The 22,273-nt window shown below is 41.3% G+C and overlaps 1 protein-coding gene across 3 annotated transcripts; it reads right to left on the bottom strand.

Moving 5' to 3' along the window:
• Positions 1-695: 695 nt before the first annotated feature.
• ZNF615 (zinc finger protein 615) lies at positions 696-22,273 on the bottom strand. 3 transcript variants are annotated; one of them, XM_053604562.1, is made up of 5 exons: positions 22,077-22,273; positions 21,298-21,381; positions 10,690-10,816; positions 10,336-10,428; positions 696-5,783 (listed from the first exon to the last, which is right to left on the bottom strand). In XM_053604562.1, the coding sequence occupies exons 2-5, from the start codon at positions 21,298-21,300 to the stop codon at positions 3,889-3,891; spliced, it is 2,118 nt and encodes a 705-aa protein (XP_053460537.1). In that variant the 5' UTR covers positions 21,301-21,381; positions 22,077-22,273; the 3' UTR covers positions 696-3,888. The 3 variants fall into 3 exon arrangements, with proteins under 3 accessions (XP_053460537.1, XP_053460538.1, XP_053460536.1); XM_053604563.1 differs by lacking the exon at positions 22,077-22,273 and adding an exon at positions 21,739-21,954; XM_053604561.1 differs by lacking the exons at positions 21,298-21,381; positions 22,077-22,273 and having other exon boundaries at positions 10,690-11,236.

Genomic DNA, 22,273 nt, shown 5'->3' with positions numbered 1-22,273 from the left:
AAAGACTAAAAAACAAAAAACCCCCAACAACTCAACTCCCAAAGGAGGTTTTTAGTTGTTGTTTGTTTGCAGTTTGGCCAGGACCAAATTCAAGCCCGCCACCCTCAGTATAACCCAAAGGAGTTTTTATAGATATAAACAGGCTTATACTAGAATTTATATAGAAAAGCAAAGGTAGGGCGGCATCTGTGGCTCAGTGAGTAGGCCCCATACACAAAGGGTGGCGGGTTCGAAACCTCCCTGGCCAAACTGCAACAAAAAAATAGCCAGGCATTGTGGCAGGTGCCTGTAGTCCCAGCTACTTGGGAGGCTGAGGCAAGAGAATCGCCTAAGCCCAAGAGCTGGAGGTTGCTGTGAGCCGTGACAGCACAGCACTCTACTGAGGGTGACAAAGTCAGACTGTTTCTAAAAAAAAAACAAAAAAGAAAAGAAAAGGTAACTAGAAAAGACAAAGCTATTCGGAAAACGGAAATATAAAGCTGGAAGAACCAGAATACTTGATTTTATAATACTTGAGAGCTGGGGTGTCGTGACAGGTGCCTGTAGTCCCAGCTACTGGGGAGGCTTATCTCCCTAGGGACAGGTGCAATATCATAGATTACTAATCACCAATAAAGTTAAACAACTACTGATACAAGCTTATAATCATTGTATGTCAGTAATCACTATAGTGTATTTTTGGCAAAGTGATAAAAACATACATCAACAGAATAAAATGGAGAGTCAAGAAATAGACATAAGTATGCACAACTGATTTTTGCATATGTTCGTTTCCTATTAACTTAATAGAGAAAAGGCAGTATTTTAAATAATGTTGGATCAATTGGTCATGAACTAGTCCTAGAAAAAGTGCCACATACCTCATTGCTGAATATCACTGCAGTCACCTTCAAAGTACTCCCTTTGGCCATCTTGTGTGGCATATCCATATCATAGATTACTAATCACCAATAAAGTTAAACAACTACTGATACACAGAACAACATGGATAAACTTAGGTTAATGTGCTTAAGGTCAAATAGCCAGTCTCAAAAAGGGAACATGCGCTATGTTTCCATTTTATAACATTCTATTAATGACAAAATTAGAAATGAACAGATCTGTGATTGCCAAGGGTTAGCACTGAGGAAAGGATGTGACTAAAAAAGTAGCATGAGGGAGTTTGTGTTGATGCAATATTCTAAATACTGATTGTGGTTACAGGAACCAATATTTGTGATAAAATTTCTTAAAACTGTATATAAATCAAACAAATACTTGCATGTTAAAACTGGTGAGACCCAAATTAATTGGGTATGAAGAGTACTGTTACAATTTCACTTTCCTGTATTTGCTAATGAATTATGGTTATGTAAGGTGTTATCTTTGGAAAAAGCTGGGTTTAGGGCATTTGGGAACTCTGAAATACTTCAGTAAGATTTTGTGAATCTAAAGTTATTTCAAAAATAAAGACTTATAAAAACATGAGTTATATTATTTTCATAACCCTTGATACTACTACAAACTTAAACATTCCAAATATATTCAATTACAGTTATGAAGTCAATATACTATATTGTTTCATTTTGAAGTTCTTCAAGTATTCTAACACAAACATAGAGCCAAAGGAATACAAGAGGTAATCATACATGCGAGGTAGGCTTAGAATACTCCTGTATTGTACTAATATATTACTCCTATATTAAAATTTAATTCATAATGAAACTGTCACAATTTAAAATATATAAAAATCTGTGACAAGGCAACTAGAAGTATGGCTGACTTTATCCAGTTCCCAAATGCTCCTGACATGTATCACCTAAGGTTGGACTTGTGACAGTGAGCTCTCATTAATTTTGACAAGGCTCCTTTTCTTCATTAAGTTCTCTGATATTTTTCTACAGGTCTTGCACATTGCATGTATTCATAAGTATTATTTTTGCATCATTTGCTGGCAAATGATAAAGCAAAACATTTTATTATAAACCCTTGTTGGGGACCAACCCCACACCAGAATTGTGGGGTACCTGCTAAAGTGGAATTGACCAAATGGGGAAAATGAATACACAAGACACAAACAGAAAGTTTATGGTGGGTCCAGGGTGCCTCATTAAGCATGGTGAGATACAATGGAGGCACTCTGTGCTTTGACCCATTAGCTTTTATTGAGTTCTCTCTACTGCAATTTTAGGTGGGTGGTCTAGCTAAGGGAGAACTAAGCAAAGATCAGCCTGTGGGCTGTTTGTGTCATTGATTAGCAATTGTATGAACACATATGCTTTTTTTCCATCATCTCCTCTTCCTTAATTGATAGTTAACTATACTTAGCCGGCGCATTCAAGAGAAACTAGGAATATAACCTTAAGGCAAATGGGATATGCCCACATCTGCTTAGTTTGTCTCACCCTTCAGGAGTCTAAAGGGGATGGTAGACCCCTTGTTCCACTGTGGGGCAATGACCACATTGGAAGCTGGGAGAGAAAGAAGTCCTCCCTCTGTGTGGGTTTTGGTTGACTCACTGTTCCCAGTGACTTTTGCAACACCCACCTCTCTCATAGGGTTTCTGCATTCCAACCCTCTTCAGGGCAGGAGGCTTATCTCCCTTTATAGGGAGAGATGCAACCTGCAGGCTTGATCGATTACCTGGCAGATTACCTGCCAGGCCTTGCCATGCATGCTGCATGTGCATGCGGCCATTTGCATTCCAGTGTGCTTGGGCCATTTAACCTTTAAGTAAGTAAGCTGCGATTGCTGTTTCCCTCCTCAAAACCTGTTTTGTGCAAGAATTGCACAGACTTGTCATTAGTCAGCAAAAGTACTTTTATTAAAAACTAATTGAAATATTAAAGCCAAGCTGTTTCTTTACTCAGTTAAATTCCTAAACTTTATTTTGCTTTTGGACATTTTTCTCTTGGGAGGCTCAGGGTCCCCAATCTGTAATTTCCCCACGTATATTCCCATAGCAAAATATTTCTCTATTATGAACTCTCTTGGTCTTATTTCTGGACAAAGACTTTCCCATAATTATTAACATTTCTACTATTAGTAGTTCCTTGATGATCCATCATGATCACTTATGACAGGGTCTGTCTTCCCACCTGAGGCTTTCCTATTCAGCCATATTCCTAAAATTTTTCTCAATATACACTTTTTCAACATAATGTCCCAAAATACTTCATGAAAACTGATTGTACACCAGGTGCCATGGCTCATGCCAGTAATCCTCACATTCTGAGAGGCTGAGGAGTGTGGATTGCTTGGTTCAGGAGTTTGAGACCAGCTTGAGCAAGAGCGAGACCCCATCTCTACCAAAAATAGAAAATCTAGCTGGGTGTTGTGACAGGTGCCTGTAATCACAGCTACTTGGGAGGCTGGGGCAAAAGGATAGCTTAATTCCAGGAGGTTGAGGTTGCTGTGAGCTATAATACCATGGCACTCTACCCAGGGTGACAGATTCTGTCTCAAAAAATAAAACAAAACAAAACTGATTGTATTGGAGTTGTTTTGTACATGTCTTCTTTTTTTTTTTTTCTTGAGACAGAGTCTCCAGCTATTGCCCTGGGTAGAGTGCGGTGGTGTCATAGCTCACAGCAACCTCCAACTCTTGGACTCAAGTGATCCTCTTGCCTCAGTTATTCTATTTTTAGTAGAGATAGAGTTTCGTGTTTGCTCAGGCTGGTCTCAAACTCATGAGCTCAAGCAATCCACCTGCCTCGCCCTCCCAAAGTGCTGGGATTACAGGTATGAGCCACTGCACCCAGCCTGTACATGTCTTGTGTGCTTGTGTATGTGTATTTTCTTTTTTTATCACAAATAGATGACTACATACATACCCTGCAATCATTAAGATATTCTTCAAAAATACTGTATTATCTTGAGGACCCAACTGGCACAGTTTTCCCAAAATGACTACCTATGAATTCTCTTGTGTTTAACAAGGATAGATAAATGGGCAAAAGCTTTCCCACAATCACTGCAATCATAGGGCCTCTCTCCTGTATGTTTTCTCTGATGAACATTGAGCCCAGACTTTGTAGTAAAGGCTTTCCCACACTCACTACATTCATATGGTTTCTCTCCTGTGTGAATTCTCTGATGTGTAATGAGATCATTTTTGCGCAAAGATAATTTTCCACACTCAGTACATTCAAAGGAAGTCTTTCCTGTGTGGAATCGCTGATGTTGTATGAAACATGTCTTCTTCCTGAAAGTTTTACCACATTCGTTGCATTTATATGGTTTCTGTTCAGTATGAGTTTGCTGATGTATTCTGAGAGTACTCTTCATGGTGAAGCCCTTTCCACATTCACTGCATATATATGGCTTTTCCCCAGTGTGAGTTCGCAAATGTGCAATGAGCATGCTTTTCCCAGTTAAGCCTTTGCCACATTCACTGCATACATAGGGTTTCTCTCCCGTATGAGTGCGGCGATGTACATTGAGATGACTCTTCTCGGTGAAACCTTTTCCACACTCACTGCATATGTAAGGTTTCTCTCCTGTATGAGTTCGTTGATGTCCAATTAGCCGGATCTTTGCTGGAAAGCCTTTTCCACATTCACTACATACATAGGGTTTCTCTCCTGTGTGAGTTCGTTGGTGTACAATCAGGCGGCTCTTCACAGTGAAGCCTTTTCCACAATCATTGCATATATACGGCTTCTCTGCAGTATGAGTTCGCTGGTGTACAATGAGATCACTCTTCATGGTGAAGCCTTTTCGACATTCAGTGCATACATAGGGTTTCTCTCCTGTATGTGTTCGCTGATGTCTGATGAGAGGGCTCTTTAAAGTGAAGGCTTTTCCACATTCGTTGCATATATAGGGTTTCTCTCCAGTGTGAGTTCGTTGATGTACAATAAGACAGTGCTTCACTGAAAAGCCTTTTCCACATTCACTACATGTATATAATTTCTCCTCTGTATGAGTTTGCTGATGTGTGATAAGACTGTTCTTCAAGGTGAAACCTTTCCCACATTTATTGCATACAAAGGGTTTTTCACCTGTATGAGTTCGATGATGTGCAGTAAGACGCCTCTTCTCGATAAAGCCTTTACCACATTCATTACATATATAAGGTTTCTCTCCTGTATGAGTTTTCTGATGTGTAATGAGACTGAACTTTGTAGAGAAGGCCTTCTCACATACATTACATCCATGGGGTTTCTCTCCTGTGTGAGTTCGCTGATGATAAATAAGCCGACACTTTTTGATGAAGGCTTTCCCACATTCACTACATGTATAAGGTTTCTCTCCCATATGAGTTTTCTGATGTATATTGAATTGTGATTTCTTGAGGAAGGTTTTGTCACATTTAGTGCATTCATAATGTTTCAGTCCTGAATGAGTCCTCTGATGTTCCATTAGCCTGGATTTTCTAGAGAATGCTTTCCCACACATAAAGCATCCATGAGGTTTTTCTCTAGTATGAACTCTCTGATGATCAGTGAACTGAGAAAACTTGATGAAGCCTTTCCCACATTCTCCACATACATAGGCTTTCTCTATGTTGGGAGTTCTCTGTTCCTTAATGACTTGGGATTCATTTTTGATGGGTTTTGTACTTACCGGGAACTTAATTTCAGAATAAAATTGTTCATGAACAGGATGGAAAAGGCATTTCCCATCTCCATTAAACTCAGCAGAGTTCTTTAGGTCACAGCTTCTATTCCAGTTTTCAGAACTAAAATTCAATTTCAAAGGTTTCTCATGGAAGTCAAACATAACACAATTTTGCTTTAACAGGAAATGGCCTCTCTTCTGAATACTGTGATCCTGCAGAGGATTATCAATGTTTCTGATTTCTAGGAGAGAAGAAAACAGTGAATCATTCCATCATCTTCCTTTGGAGTAAGACTGTTTAAGAAATACTTTGTTGTCATGTGACTCTTTAGTGACAACCCTATATTAGTATAAAGGAAATTCCATGTATAAATAAATATCTCTTACCTATTGCATATTGGTAAGACACAATAATATGAATACACCATAAAGAAAAAGCAGTAAGTGTACCAAAAAAAGCTAGATAATTTACAATTTATATAAATTGGGTTGCTTTTCTAAATAGGTCTTTACAAAATGTATAGATAGTGACATATAAACAGGTTACTTTTAGCAGGGAATCCCAGAATTTGGTGGGACACCAGACTACAGAAATTAAAGAAATACCAGACCACACAGGTTAATCCCAAATGACAAGGGCTATGGGATTATTTATTTATTCTAAAAATATTTATTCTAAAAATATTTGATGAATGACTTCTATGTGTAAGTCACTATGCTCATGTTTGGGATATAAAAACATTTCTTATTTTCACAAAGATTTAATTCTAGTTATGGAAAAATGGATTAAAAAAGCAAAGAAAGAAATTAACTATAATTTGTGAAATGTTGTTAATGGCACAATGAAGATTTAGGGGGTACGCCAGGCACAGTGGCTCATGCCTGTGATCCTAGCACTCTGGGAGGCCAAGGTGGGTAGATTGCTTGAGCTTAGGAGTTTGAAACCAGCCTAAACAAGAGTGAAACTCCATCTCTAAACATAGCTAGGCATTGTGGTTACGTGCCTGTATTCCCAGCTACTTCAGAGGCTTAGGCAAAAGAATCATTTGAGCCCAAGAGTTTGAGGTTGCTGTGAGTTATCCACGCCACGGCACTGTACCAAGGGGAAAGAAGGAAAGAAAAAGAAAAAGAAAAAGAAAAAGAAAAGAAAAGAAAAGAGAGAGAAAAAGAAAGAGAGAGAAAAGATGAAGATATAGGAGATGGAGAAAATCAGGATATAGTTACAGACATGATTCACTAATGGATTCAATGGTGGGAATGGGAAAAGTGTATTTAAAAAGTGAGGACTCAAAGGTTATTACAAAAGTTATATGACTTCAGCCATCAGATGGGGGGAAATAAACCTCATGATGAAATAAAAGGTATTACTGAAGTCTGCAATGAAGGAAAAATCTAGCATATATGTATTGTGAAACATATAAAGTTTAAGATGTTACTGCACATCTAAGTACAAACAAAGAAACTGGTTGAATATATAAATCTTGGAAAAGGTCTTACCTGGAAATAGCAACGTGAGCATACAAAAATTATCCAAAGAAAAAATAGTGGATAAGATTGTATTTGGAAACATGGACAAACAGAAGGCCAAGGATTTAGTCATTCTAATAATATTAAGCTTTGAAATTTGTTAAGTCGGGGGATTAAATTCACACCTAATGGGCGAAATACACACTATCTGGGTGAGGGGCACACTTTTTTTTTTATCTGAGTCTTAAGCTGTAGATTGCCCCTGGGTAGATTGCCATGGTGTCACAGCTCACAGCAACCTCAAACTCTTGGACTTAAGTGATTCTCTTGCCTCAGCCTCCCAAGTAACTGGGACTACAGGTGCCCGCCACAATGCCCGCCACAATGCCTGGCTATGTTTTTTGGCTGTAGTTGTCATTGTTGTTTGGCAGGCCCGGGCTGGATTCGAACCCGCCAGCTCTGGTGTATGTGGCTGGTGCCCTAGTCACTTGAGCTACAGCCGCCAAGCCAACGAGGGGCACGCTTTTACTTTGATTCAAACTGTACAAAAGCAATTCACGTAACCAAGATATTTGTAACCCCATAATATTCTGAAATATAAAGAAATTATAAACAATACTTAGAATACCTACTAAACATCTATGTACCAGACACCATGTTACATACATTGTATGGATACTTCCAACCAACATCATGGATATTATTCCCCATCTCAAAGCTGAGGAAAGTAAAAAGTTAAATAAGTTGCCCAAGTGTGGACAGGGAATCAGGAGCAGGACTTAGCACAGGTGCTTGAGCCCAGTCCTGTGTTTTTTCAATTCTTTACTATTGAGTCATGCTTTGGTGTGTAGCAGATTGTTTAATACATGTATTTGATTATTTTTTGTATGTATTTGATTATGAAATTCACAACTATAGAGACTTTTTACTGATGGGAGGGCCCTGATGGAAGGAGCTGGATAAGAATTAATTTGACACCATTTCCCTGGTCTGTACATCCTATTCCATAATATTCTGAGGAACCGAAAGCAGCTATCTGGCAAATAAAAAAAGTGCTATAGAATCTGTTTTCAGTGAAGAAATATCAGGGAATATGCTAATATAAATATTTCCATATTAAAAAATTGGGATGTCTGACTAAAAAAAAAAAAGAAATTTGTTAAGTCCACTGAAATGAACCAAATACTGACTACTGTGACCAGGTACACAACTGGCAATCCAGGTGTATTGAACAAATGTCCCAGACTATAAGTAAGAATGAGAGAGCTTTTTGAAAACTGCTAAGACGGTAGATTTTAACTATTCTAACCATAAAAAAAAAAATAAGTATGTGATGTAGTATATATGTTAATTAGCTCAATTTAGCCATTCTACAATGTATACAACTTTGAAAAACAACACATTGTAAATATTTGCATGCTACACAAATAGGATAAAGGGCTGATAATTAGAATCTACAAAGAACTCAAGCAAATCAGCAAGAAAAAAATCAAATAACTCCATTAAAAAGTGGGCAAAAGACCTGAACAGAAACTTTTCAAGTGAAAGTCTAATGGTCAACAAACACATGAAAAAATGCGGTTTCCAAAAAAAAAAGGTGAGGCTTGTGCCTGTAACTCAGCAGTTAGGGCACCAGCCACATGCATGGGGCTCTTGGGTTCAAACCTGGCCAGGGCCTACTAAACAACAACGACAACGACAACAACAACAAAATAGCCTGGTGTTGTGGTGGGTGACTGTAGTCCCAGCTACTTGGGAGGCTGAGGCAAGAGAATCCCTTAAGCCCAAGAGTTTGAGGTTGCTGTGAGCTGTGACACCACAGCACTCTACCCAGGGTGACATAATGAGACTGTCTCAAAAAAAAAGGTGAATTATAAGATATGTGCATTATATCTCAATACACTATTAAAAATATGAGAAAATAAATGAATGCAACTAATGAAAGTTTAGAATTGGCAAAACTATGAAGGAAGTAACTTTTTTTATTTGAGACAGAATCTCACTTGGTCACCCTTGGTAGAGTGCTGTAGCATCTTAGTTCACAGCAACCTCAAACTCTTGGGTTCAAGTGATCCTCTTGCCTCAGCCTCCCAAGTAGCCAGGACTACAGATGCCCACCACAACCCCTGGCTATTTTTTAGAGACAGAGTTTCTCTATGGCTCAGGCTGATCTTTAACCTGTGAGCTCAGACAATCCACCCGCCTCGGCCTCCCAAGTGCTGGGACTACAGATGTGAGCCACTCACTGCGCCTGGCTGAAAAGTAATTTGTAGCAGACATAAATTCTGATCTGAATTGGAATAGAAATAATACTGGATATTAAAAGTCACTTTCTAATTAATCAACTGAAATAGTAGACAACTTTAAGAAGAGAGCTCAGCATGTAAGAAAACATTCAAGGTGGGCGGCGCCTGTGGCTCAAGGAGTAGGGCGCGGGTCCCATATGCTGGAGGTGGCGGGTTCAAACCTAGCCCCGGCCAAAAAAAAAAAAAAAAAAGAAAACATTCAAGGTAATACCAGGATAAAGAGAATTTGAGATTTAAGATATGAAGGAGACTGTGTATTAAAACAAGACAGCTGAAAATATTTTTCTTGGAGGGAAGATGGTTCATGTTTATCACACAAAATGGAAAGTTACAGGCCAGCTGCCAAGAAAACAAGTAAAATACATAGAAATAAAGTGTTAGATAAAGTGTTAGAAAATATTAGATAATATTAACAGAAAAGACAATTTGGAAGCTTTTTCCAGAGAACAAAAAGAGGTTAACTCCTGGGAATGAAGGAATATTTTAAGAGCTGTGAGAAAAGGAAAGAGAAAGAACAGAGATGTACAGGGAACCCTCAGCATAGGGGGAATAAGAGAAGCTAAAGAACCACAAAATGCTCAGAGACCAGGTTATCATGGGGCACAGGTGAGGTCAGATGTTATGAAGGGAAACTTATTTCTCAATAGGGCAGGAAGGTGCGGTAATCAGCAACAAGAAGATACGTTCAAATTCTCTCTTTCTAGAGGCCTGGAAAGTGGGGCTTCGTAGTAATGTAACCTACGCTGAGACACAGTGACAGTGAACAAAGAAAAGGAAGATTTGAAAATCCTAGGAAGAAGATAATTATGCAAATAAAAACAAGATGTGTATTAAATAAAGGAATGGGATCTCAGAAGAAAAAAGAGGGGAAGATATTCTTTTACATTTCTACCAAGAAAAAGAGCTCTTTCATGAGAAGAGAGAGGCTGCTGTATCCTTAGACACCCTGGCGGCTTTGACCCAGGGTGAGTAGAATATAACTTCTAGGGGTGCCCTGGTTGGTTCTGGTTCTCCTACTCACCAAAACAAATCTGCCTGTGGATTTCATCTTCTGTAATCCACAGTTCTCCTCCTTCCAACTTGGAGAGTGTATCTGATTTGCTGGCCTGATACCCTGTTCATGGGAAACAGTAGAAGAGTTACACAACTGGGCTGGCAAAGTCAAGAAGGGAGAATGTTACATGTTAGAGACTGAACAGGTTTCACATCTCTAACATCAGGGCTTTTTTCTCAGGAGAAAGTAGATTATACCCTCTTGTGTGGGGCAAGAGAAGCATCTATGAATGTACCACAGGTCCACCAAAGCTTTCAGAAGGTAAGAAATGGAAGGCCTCTGACAGGCACCCCCTGGGCAACACAGGGCAGCTATCCTCACCCACTGACACCAGGTTGCTGTAGTTCTCCAACATTATGTTCCGGTACAGGTCTTTTTGAGCAGGGCCCAGGAGCTGCCACTCCTCCCAGGTGAACTTCACAGACACATCATCAAATGTCAGGGATTCCTGCTTAACAAAGTATGAAAAGAATGTAAAGGAAATTATTCTGTTCATTTTTACCATATAGAAAGCTGGTGTATTCTCTTAATGCATCACGATGGAATGAGAATCCTAGTAAAATATTCTGTAATTGTGCAGTCATCAATCCATTCATTCAACAAAGTTGAAAATTCAAAGAATTTTCTGTATTATGTCACAATCAAATCCTCTTGCTAACATAAGAACATCTGTAATATATATAAATATACAGCATCTATTTGCCAATAGCAGACTGTATACTAGTTATAAGTATATTAATAACACAGATTCTTAAATTCTCCATGAGCCTTCAAACCTTTATCAAAACAATAAGGAAAAGATCCCAGAGACTACTATCACAGGACAATACATACTGAATAACTATGGTTAATACACTGAAAAAATAAAAGAAACTGTATAGCTGGGCACGGTGGCTCATGTCTGTAGTCCTAGCACTCTGGGAGTTCAAGACCAGCCTGAGCAAGAGTGAGATCCTTTCTCTACTAAAAGTAGAAAAATTAGTTACTTGGGAGGGTAAGGCAAAAGGATTGCTTGAATCCAGGAGTTTGAGGTTGCTGTGACCTAGACTGATGCCATGGCATTCTAGCCAACAGAGTGAGACTCCATCTTAAAAAAAAAAAAAAAAAAGAAAAACTGTGCAAAACATGTATGAAGCACAAGAGATTATTATGTAATTAAGCAAATTAGATAAAAATTTATTCTGAAAATACATATAAACACATGTATACACACAAACACATATGTATGTGTGCACATTATTAGGAATAATAGCACATTAGGTACAATGAAGAAACAGATACAGGAAATATGGTTTTGTACTGATGAGAAGGCTTCAGTTTTAAAAACACCACTAATAGCCTGGCTTCAGGGGCTCACACCTATAATCCTAGCACTCTGGGAGGCTGGGGTAGAAGGAATGCTTGAACCCAGGAATAGGAAACCAGCCTGAGCAAGAGTGAGACCCTGTCTCTACTAAAAATAGAAAAATTAGTAGGGCATGGTGGCAGGGACCTGTTATTCTGGAGGCCGAGGCAGGAGGATTGCTTGTCCCCAGGAGTTTACGGTTGCTGTGAGCTATGATGATGCCATGGTCTCTAGCTGGACTGACAGAGTGAGACTCTATCTCCAAAAACAAACATAAAACAACAAAAAATACCACCTAACCACATCACCCCTGTGAAGAACCATCAAAGACCTATATGATGCCTTAGAATTATGTGCCATGAAACATCAACATCCCTCAAGAAAACAGTCTGCTTTCTCTTAGTTGATGTAACTTATCTTGATTCTCTTGTATGGCTGTCTGAGGGATCAGATGCAAGTTGACAGCAAATAAAACCCACAGGGTCCTGCACAGTGGCTAATATGTTCTTACGTGAATTACGTAGTAAGAGCAAGAACCCCATGAATGATATATTCCTGATGCTATTTCACACCAAGATTTTTCTAGATTCTACTATTACCAATTTATACTTTTCTATTTAATTGCACTGCTTTTTATAGGCCTCTAAACATCTATTAGAGAATAAAGAAAAGAATAAAACAAATCAAGTCACATGGGCCTATATGATTTTCTCCATTTGGGAAATGGCCACTAACTGGGACGCTCTGTCTTTATCTCTCTGAATCAGCTTTAAATTTCTGTTCAAAAATCTCAAACTTGAGTCAAGGGTAGTGTGGTTCCCAGAAGTGGTGATACCTAAGTATTAGAATCTCTGCCTTCTTCCTTCACTTGGTTTCTCTTGTTCTCAGCACCTGTGGGCTGAAGAGAAAGCACACTATGCTCTGTGGTAATTTTCTTTAGGCTCAGATGTCACCTTAAATCAAGGCCCTGAAACAGCTACCTGTCTTTTTATTTAGTGCTTCAGAAGATTTTACATCTGGGCTAGTAAAACATAACATTCTGGATGTTTGGGAGGTACATCTTCCTTCTAGAAAGTGGAAGTGGTATTATTACTGATAGTAGTGAAAGAAGATGGGGGAAAGAACCATCCCAATGTGATACTCTGACAGCAGGGGAATCCTCAGGCCGGCCAATTTTAGGAAAGAGGACATACAGACAGGACACACATCTGTCTTTTAAACCACGTGTGCCCATTACCTTTTCTTTTTTTTTTCAAACTTTCCAGATTTTATTCAGACTATAAACCTTTGGATTGAAAAAAATTCAATAAACCCCAAACAGAATAAACAAAGTTCCAAAACATATAAAACCAATCACTATATTATTTAGGAATCAATACATATATGACAAGAATAAATAGCACTGGCAAGATTAATCCAAATTCAGGATAGCAGTTAACTCTGGAAAAAAAAATGGACAACTCAAAGGCTTTAATTGTATTAGCAAATTCTTTTTCTCAAGTGACCTAAGAGGTAAACACATTTTTATTATCCTTCAAATAGAACACATACGAAATATTTTTGCATGTGTGAAAAACATCACAATAAATAGAAAATTAATGAAATTCATGTATCCTTTTTCTGTGTTATTTATAACAAGCCAGAAACTTGGGAGTCACCCTTGACCATGTTCTCACCAACCAAATCCAATAATTATCACTCTTTAGCCTGCCTGAAGCCACCTTTGAAGCACTAAAATCCATTCCTGTCCCTTAAACCACTGCTCTAATGCAATTTCCAAACTGCAGCCCAGGAAAACACCTTAAAACAGGATTAATTTCATTTCTCTTGCTGTAGAAGCAACAGAAAGATAAGTAAAGTGCCCAAGGCTATGTGGCCAGGAAATGGCAGAGGGAGGATTCAAATCCTGCCTGTTTTAGTTAGGAGTCAAGGTCTTACCCACCCACCATCCCATCTTGGGTGATACTGGAAAAGGCTCAGCACTGCCTCCCATAGAATAACCTGGGTAAAGAGATTTATTTCAATCACCACCTCACCTCCTTTATCTAACTCCTAGTTATCCAGACTCTGAGCTCAAACCACTTTCCAAGAACTGTCTTCCTAACACCCCTGCACTACGACAGCACATCCTAGTATCTGCTCTCCCTGTATCTTCATACACTTCTACTAACGTATGACCTCCACTAGACTGTGACCTCTACAAGAGCAAGGGCCTGCTTAGCCCACTGTTTACAATGCCCCTTGCCCATCCTGGTTCTCTCCCTGTCCATTCCTCAGTGAATGATAGGTCACCAATGACAAGATCTCTCATCTTTCCTTCCAACAATGGGCAATCTGGCCTCTGACCCCACCCTCAGGGCTGTGTGTGAGCCAGATAGGGGAGGAAAGAGACCAGCCCTGCCTGACCAATCCGAGATGGCCTGCTCCATGGAAAAGAATGAAAGAGATGTTAGGTGCTCAAGACCTCAAACCCTGGGGCCAGTGAATGGATCACAAACAAGGCCCTTCTACCCTTGAGTTTCATTTTTATTTTTCATTTATGCATAAATATTTATACTTAAATCTTTAATTCATAGGCCGGCTGAGCAACAGTGGGGGTACAACTAGGGGTGGCTACACTCAAGCACTGGGGAGCTGGGCAAGGCACACCCCTAGACTTCAGCTTCTCTTCTCCGGGGTGTGCTGAGCTCCACCCCCCCTGCCACAAGACAGCCAGGGGAAAAGGAAACAGCCCCAGTAGATCTATCTCCTCCTGTACCTCTAGCAACATCTTGTGTCACCTCAATCCCAGCAAGTCCTGAGCTCCAAGTGTCTCCTGGAGGGGGGCTGAGGGCTCAGTACAGCCTAAAATCCCTGCCTCTGTTTTTTAAATGATGTCCTCTCCCCACTCTGGGCCTGGGTGGAGGGCACCTGGGTGTCTACCTCTGGTACATTGAGACCACTAATGACACAGACCAAGGCCGCCAAGTAGGACAGGGTGAGGGTAGGAGTACAAGGGCAGAGGCAGGCACGGCCAAGGTGGTGTGGCTTTCCCAGAGGCCCAGGATGGTCTCCAGAGATCCAGCTTCTGTCCGTGGCAGCACTGAGCATTCAGAATCCTCTACTCCACAGAGGCAGGGTGCCTGCAGGCACCTCTGAACCCCTAGTGTGCCACACAGGTCATGACCATGATGACCATGTCCAACAAACAGAAATTCCCACAAGTCTTCAGGTTTAACTCAGGCACCTCCTTGAGAACTCTGTCCTCCCTGGAATATCCTGTAGTTGTCTTCATACTCCTCACTATGGGTCCCCACAGCCTTGGAGCTCTGTGTGATGGGCTCAAAAAATACTTGCTGAATGAATGAACTTGAGGCTGGCTCTCCTCTGAGCAGCTGCCAGATCTGGTGTCCTCAGTCTATCTAGAATCCTCTTCCCTCTTCACTCAGCTGCTTCAGTTTATTTCAACATTTGAGGGACTACTAGATGTTGTCACATTACTGGTTCAAGGTCACCTCTGCCAGAAAGCCTTGCTGACCCTCCTCTTTGGCAACTTCTTTTCCCCAAGGGATCATCAGCCTCTAGGCCAAGATGATTCCTTAAGCATAGAAATCAGACCTGATTCATCATGTCTCTGTGCTTGGTGCAAGTTAGGTTCAGGAAACACCTACAGAAGGCACCATCTCTTAGAGGAGAGACCACCTCTGAAGCAGATATGTCTGCACTTGATAACTTGGCCAAGTACTCTTCTCAGGCCTGCCAAGTCCAGAAACAAGGTTCTACAAAGTACCTCAGTAGCCATGGTAGTCAACTCAGGGGAGAGCAGGGCAGGATCAGCCCCTTAAAATCTGGTGCTTGGTTTTAGGTACCTGTGGTGGGTGGTGGTAGTTGAGGAGGCTTGTCCTTACCTGCCCCAGTCCAATGTCCTCCTCAAATCACCAAAGAGACGAGCTGCTCAGAAACAGGCAGGATCTGGGGGAGGACCACCCATCTCTCTCTCATAGACCTGTGGGCCTGAGGGTCCTGGCCTCTGCTGATGAATCTTTCGGTGTTGCCTGAGATGGTCAGATCTCATGAATTTTCGGCCACAGTGATCACACTTATATGGTCGATGTCTGGTGTGTATCCGCGTATGTCGTGCAAGCTCATCAGAACGGTAGAAAGCCAAGACACAGCCTTCCCAAGAGCATTTGTAGGGCCTCTCACCTGTGTGTTTACGCTGGTGAGTCACAAGGTGGGAGCGCTTGGTATAAGCTTTTCCACAGTTCTCATATGGGCAGAAGTAAGGCCTTGGAGATGAGGATCTGCACCTGTGAGCCCCTTCCTGGGCCCCCGAGTTTGGCTCTGCTTTCTGTGGAGCAGGGTAGGGCTGCTCAGGCAGGAAGTGGCCAGCCTGGGAATCTGGCTGACTCATAATAGAGTCCTGAGATTCTAATGCCAGCAATGATTGGGTCTTAGCTGGGGACATCCCCTGGTTATGGGGATCTCTGGGGGGCAACATCTGCTCCGGAGAAGGGAGCACAGCTGTGGCCTCAGTGGCAGGTGTGGTTGGTGCCAATAATATCTCAGGTGTTAAAGAGGCTCTGTTAGAAGGTGCTGTTGAGGGTTCAGAATAAGGCATTGCTGGGACCCCGACGTGGGACATCATAGGCATTCTTCCACCAGAAGTTGAGACTGGCAGCCCAGTAGGGGACGTCCTTAGATGCCCAGTGAAGGTCATGGCCACCCCTGTAATACTTGGCCCTCCTAAGGGCATCACCGGGGGCCCCCTGAAAACCGTCATCTCTGGCTGGGAGGTAGATGCTCCCTGACAGTAAGTCATGGGGGAATGAGTGGGAGTCGCTTCGGGGCCATAGCCCATGCCAGGCTCATGGAGTGTCATACTGAACTGTGGCCCCACTTCATTCACATTCTGCCTTAGTGCCTCAGCAGACACCCAGGGGCTCCTCGACATCTCTCTTCCCCCAGGAAAGTGTTGAATGCCAGGTACACCATGGTTCCAAAAGGTGAGCTCTCCACTGTTTTCAGAAGCTGTAGGTATGTCCAAGGACATTAACTTCTCATTACCTTGAGCCCAGGAGTTAGAGGTTGCTGTGAGCTGTGATGCCACGGTACTCTATCCAGGGTGGCAGCTTGAGGTTCTGGGTAGACGGGTGTGCAACCGGCCACTGGCTCAGCTCCTCAATCTCCTGCTCCATGGCAGCCTGGGGTCAGCTGCACATCGGCTATGCGGGGTCCAGGCCAACTTCAGAGCCAGCCAGTGAGGCATCGCCAGTAGAAGTCCCTGCACTGCCACCCATTACCTTTTCAAAAGTCTTTAAATATCCTAGGGTACTTATACTATTGAGAATATTGTCCTATGCAAATTATAAAAAATATTATTTAATTTCTCATCACCATCCATGTCTTGATTCCCTGCATTATTAAGTATAAATCTATAAAGGATACTCAGCAAAAATATCCTTGAGGAATTAAACTTAAAGACATCTTCAGGCAATGCAGAAAAAATTCTTCATCAGAAGGTCCACAATACAGCAAATGCTAATGAATATTCTTTGAGCAAAGGGAAAGGAGCCTCCAGTGTAAGTAGAGGAATAAGGAGTAAAGAAGAATAAAACTGGGTAAGTAAGAGAAAAAGCCTAAATTAAGTACTGACTGGAAAAATAAGAATGATAATACTATCTCAGGAGGTTTTAATGCATTAAGTGTTAAAATCTACCATAAGAGCACATACATTAGGATGGTGAATGAAAACTATTTGAAGGTATCTGTATAGTAGGAGAAGAGCACAAAGTACAAATTACCATAACACTGACCAAGTTTATATGTTATCTGTAATCACTAGTGTCAGCAATAAAACTAATATTTAAAAAACATTTAAAAGAGAGGCCTGTGGTTCAGCGCCTGTAGCTCAAGCAGCTAAGGCGCCAGCCACATACAGTGGAGCCGGTAGGTTCGAACCCAGCCTGGGCCTGCCAAACAACAATGACAACTACAACCAAAAAACAGCCGGGCATTGTGGTGGGTGCCTGTAATCCCAGCTACTTGGGAGGCTCAGGCAAGAGAATCGCTTAAACCCAGGAGTTGGAGGTTGCTGTGAGCTGTGATGCCACAGCACTCTACTCAGGGTGACAGCTTGAGACTCTGTCTCAAAAATAAATAAATAAATAAATAAGTAAATAAAAGAGAGGCCTGTGGTTTCTGTGGCAAACACTCAACTCTACCATGGACTGTATCTCAAAAACAGACATAGATTAAAAAAAAAAAAAAGACTAATGAGTATAGTGGGTTTCAGTAAAACTTTTATTAACAAAAACAGGCACTAGGCTACATTTAGTCCATGGGCTCTAACTGATCAAACTTGAATTAGTGCAGAAAAGCCATATGATTATTCTACACCGAGGGTCAGTAACATAGTGTCCAGAGCCTGGACTACCTGTTTTGTAAACAAAGTCTTGGGGGAACACAGACAGATCCATTTGATGACATATTGCGTCAGGATGTTTTCACATTATAGTAGCAGAGTTTAGAAACAGTAAAGGGTCTAGAAATAGTACTCAATGCAATGCAGTTAGAAAAAATAATCAGCTGTGATCATATAGTGGGTAGTATTCTGCATTGTAAAAAATAATCAAAGATGACTTTTGAGTATAAGAAGGGGCAAATTATCAGTATTTGCCTAATATATTTGTTTTGGTTTTGGGTTCTTTTTTTGAGACAGAATCTCACTCAGTCACCCTGGGGTTGAATGCTGTGGCCTCATAGCTCACAGCAACCTCAAACTCTTGGGCTCAAGTGATTCTTTTGCCTCAGCCTCCCGAGTAGCTGGGACTACAGGCACCTGCCACAACACACAGCTATTTTTAGAGATGGGGTCTCACTCTTGCTCACACTGGTCTTGAACTCCTGAGCTCAAGCAATCCACCCACCTCGGCCTCCCAGAGTGCTGGGATTACAGGCATAAGTCACCGTGCCAGCCTTCTAATATATTTGTATGCCTCTTTAATCAGGTGGCTGGTTACAAAATTGAAATAGAATAATCCTATAGCATCCTAAAGCTTATACAGCTTAAAAGTCAGTGTTAAAAAGCAGAACATTTGTTGGGAATAATTTAACATTCCATTGAAGACTGCCAGTACAGGTATTCTTGGTAACCATGACTCTATTTCTGGTCCTATACAGGACTTTCTGTAAAGGAAATATTGGCAAAAGGGTGCTGACAGGTCATTTTTACTTTCTTCACTGGGTTTTCATAAGTAAACATATGTTTAAATCAGAAAATATTGGCCTTCTACATTTAAAATAAAATTGCTGGCCAGGCGCCATGGCTCATGCCTGTAACTCTGGGAGGCCAAGGTGGACAGATTACCTGAGGTCATGAGTTCAAGGCCAACCAGAGCCACAGCAAGACCCCACCTCTAAAAATAGCTGGGTGTTGTGGTAGGTGCCTAGTCCCAGCTACTTGGGAGGCTGAGGCAAGAGAATTGCTTGAGTGCAAGAATTATAGCTATTACACCACAGCTTTCTACCAAGGACAACAAAGTGAGACTCTGTCCCCAAAAATAAATAAATAAAAATAAAATAAAATTGCTGTTCATAGATCAATAATGTAACTTAATGGTTTAAAAGGTTTGGATTACTAGGAAAAAAGAAAGAAACAAGGAGGGAAGAAGGGAGGGAGAATGTGAGTTACAAATACAAATTTTACAAAAGACAAAAGCACAAATAACCCTGAAAAATAACGTCAAGGAAGAGATTTTAATGTCTCTCTCTCTCATTCTTTCTTTCTCTTTTTTGAGACAGAGTCTAAATCTAACTCTCTCACCCTGGGTAGAGTGCAGTGGCATAGCTCACAGCAACCTCAAACTCTTAGACTCAAGGGATCCTCCTGCCTCAGCCTCCCAATTGGCAGGGACTACAGGCACCTGCCACCATGTCTGGCTAGTGTTTCTATTTTCAGTAGAGATGGGGTCTTGCTCTTGTTCAGGTTTGTCTCGAACTCCTAAGCTCAAGCAATCCACCCAACCTCTGCCTCCTAAAATGCTATGATTACAGGCATGAGCCACCATGCCTTGACATTAAATTCTCTCTTTGCTAACAAAGAAACAGGCATAGATTATACAAATCACACAATCAGAAAGAAATAGAATCAAAACTGAAAATCAGGTTCATTTCATTCCAAAGTCTACTTTCATTCCACATTATACCTAGCCAAAATTATTTGTAAATAAGATGTCTCCTTTTTTTTTTGTAGAGACAGAGTCTCACTTTATGGCCCTCGGTAGAGTGCCGTGGCCTCACACAGCTCACAGCAACCTCCAACTCCTGGGCTTAAGCGATTTTCTTGCCTCAGCCTCCCAAGTAGCTGGGACTACAGGCGCCCGCCACAATGCCCGGCTATTTTTTGGTTGCAGTTTGGCCGGGGCCGGGTTTGAACCCGCCACCCTCGGTATATGGGGCCGGTGCCCTACCGACTGAGCCACAGGTGCCCCCCAAGATGTCTCCTTTTTAAATAAACAAAGATAGTGGCTGGGCGAGGTGGCTTAGGCCTGTCATCCTACCACTCTGGGAGGCCAAGGCGGGTGGATTGCCTGAGCTCACAAGTTTGACACCAGCCTTAGCCAGAGCGAGACTTCCTCTGTTAAAAAAAAAAAAAAATAGCTAGGTGTGGTGGTGGGTGCCAGAAGTCCCAACTACTTGGTAGGCTGAAGCAAGAGAATTGCTTGAGCCCAAGAGTTTGAGGTTGTTGTGAGCTATGACACCATGGCACTCTACCAAGGATGTGGGTTAAACTGTCCCACATAAGCCACACAAGGCAAGTCTGTAATGGGTTAAAAATGAAACAAAGGGGGACAAAGTGAGACTCTGTCTCAAAACAAACAAACAAACAAACAAAAAACAAAGTAACTAAAAGGCGTTCAATAGACTAATCATAGGACTGCACAATTCTTGGTATCTGCAACTTAATCTAAAATGTAGCAAAATCAACAACTAAAAAGGATTATGAACAAATCAATGAATGCTTAGATAACTGGCAGAGCTGGTCTAATACAACGATTATGGTAAAAATCTAAGCATATCAGTGAGAACTTGAAACTTCCTTCAGTATTTCTACAGCTTGGAAATTTTGCACAAAAGTATGTTGATAAGTGAGAAAAAATATTATAATATTAAGAATTTAATAAGGTGACCAAATATAAATTAAACATCAACACATTTATTTTTTATAGAATATTATAAGGAAAAGGCAGTTAGGAAATAAGACACTACAATAAAAATAAATAATCTAGCCTAGACATAAAAGTCAGAAAAATAAACCCATTACCCTTAGGTAATGGCAACATCATAATATGTTCTTAAAAATGATATCTAAGCCCAAATATATGCACATACTTCATTTGAATCCACTCATAATACTACTCGTTCAAATATAAAAAATACAGTAATTTTCAAATGCTTATTACACCTTATGAAGTGAAAAACAAAATTGAAGTATCACTTATGTAATTTACATATATTATAAATATTAAGCAAATAACACACAAGCCTTAAATTAAAATATTCTAAAAATTTGACAAAGGTTATCTTTGAATAACAGAACTTACCATTTTTTACTTACGTCAGAAGGAACTTGAAATAGCCAAAATGAATATGCTGGAAACTTGCCAGACGAAGAGTAAAAGCCGCATCTTGAAGATAAAACATACCACTTTTAGATATGCTTGATCATTTATCTCGCCAAAAATTTTCATTTCTAAGGGTTCAAAGGTAAAGAGCGATGTGGGGTGCGAAGGGAATTTAAAAACTAGTGGAGAAGGGCTTTGGGTAGAAAGGAAATGTTGACCTCCACCAAATCTGTTCCAGCAGCCAAGGCTGGAGCTCAACGCACCTGCAGCCCATAAACACATCTGTACCGCCGCCACCGCCCGGCTTAATCCCAAAACCTGGATCAGAAACCTCCGTACATTAAACCCCCAAACAATCCCTAGATCATTTAGCCCCAAACCAACCCAAGGACCATACACCGCATTTGCGGACAAACCAACCCTCCAATTTGCAATCGCTGAGCACCGCAGGCAATAAATGGCAAAGACACGAAAACGTAACCTTGGCAATCAGTGGTTAATCTGTAGAAATTTTTTAACCACAAACCGTAAAGGGGACCCTGTGAAAGATGTCAAAGGCACCCCCATCACATACACCCTATGACCGGTCCCCCAAAGTTCCCCAGCCATAGGAAACGCACCCCCGCTCGGCTAGCGAGGCTATTCCACCCGCACCACCCAAGCGGGCGCCGACAGATCCCCGCCCACCAACCACAGTGCACCAACAGATGCAGCTACTGATTTGTGACCTCCAGTCACTACCCTGCGGCTGAACTTACTTGTTTGAACGTCCTCATTCAGCCCCCTGACCGCCTGGCTGGGGATAATGAGGGTGGGCGGCGTGAAAACAGCTTTACTGCTGGCAGGAGTAAGATGGCCGCGCCCTCCTCGCCCTGGCCCCCAGGGGGCGGCCATCTTTGAGCTTCTGACGTACAGGAGAAATGGCATGTTGCGCTGGTAACCAGCGGAAGATGAA

The sequence above is a fragment of the Nycticebus coucang genome, chromosome 10, assembly GCF_027406575.1.
Source record: "Nycticebus coucang isolate mNycCou1 chromosome 10, mNycCou1.pri, whole genome shotgun sequence".
In the NCBI taxonomy this organism is placed as follows: Eukaryota; Metazoa; Chordata; class Mammalia; order Primates; family Lorisidae; genus Nycticebus; species Nycticebus coucang.
The sequence above is the reverse complement of the archived record's forward strand: the minus strand, read 5'-3'. Positions and strand labels throughout refer to the sequence as shown.

What these genes read in the sequence shown, in the direction of transcription:
- ZNF615 (XM_053604561.1), bottom strand. Translation starts at nt 10,873, where the DNA reads ATGGTAAAAATGAACAGAATAATTTCCTTTACATTCTTTTCATACTTT. An exon ending in CAGCAACCTGGTGTCAGTGG is followed by an intron (nt 10,429 to 10,689) that starts GTGAGGATAGCT and finishes TCCCATGAACAG; the next exon opens with GGTATCAGGCCAGCAAATCA. An exon ending in CCACAGGCAGATTTGTTTTG is followed by an intron (nt 5,784 to 10,335) that starts GTGAGTAGGAGA and finishes CTTCTCTCCTAG; the next exon opens with AAATCAGAAACATTGATAAT.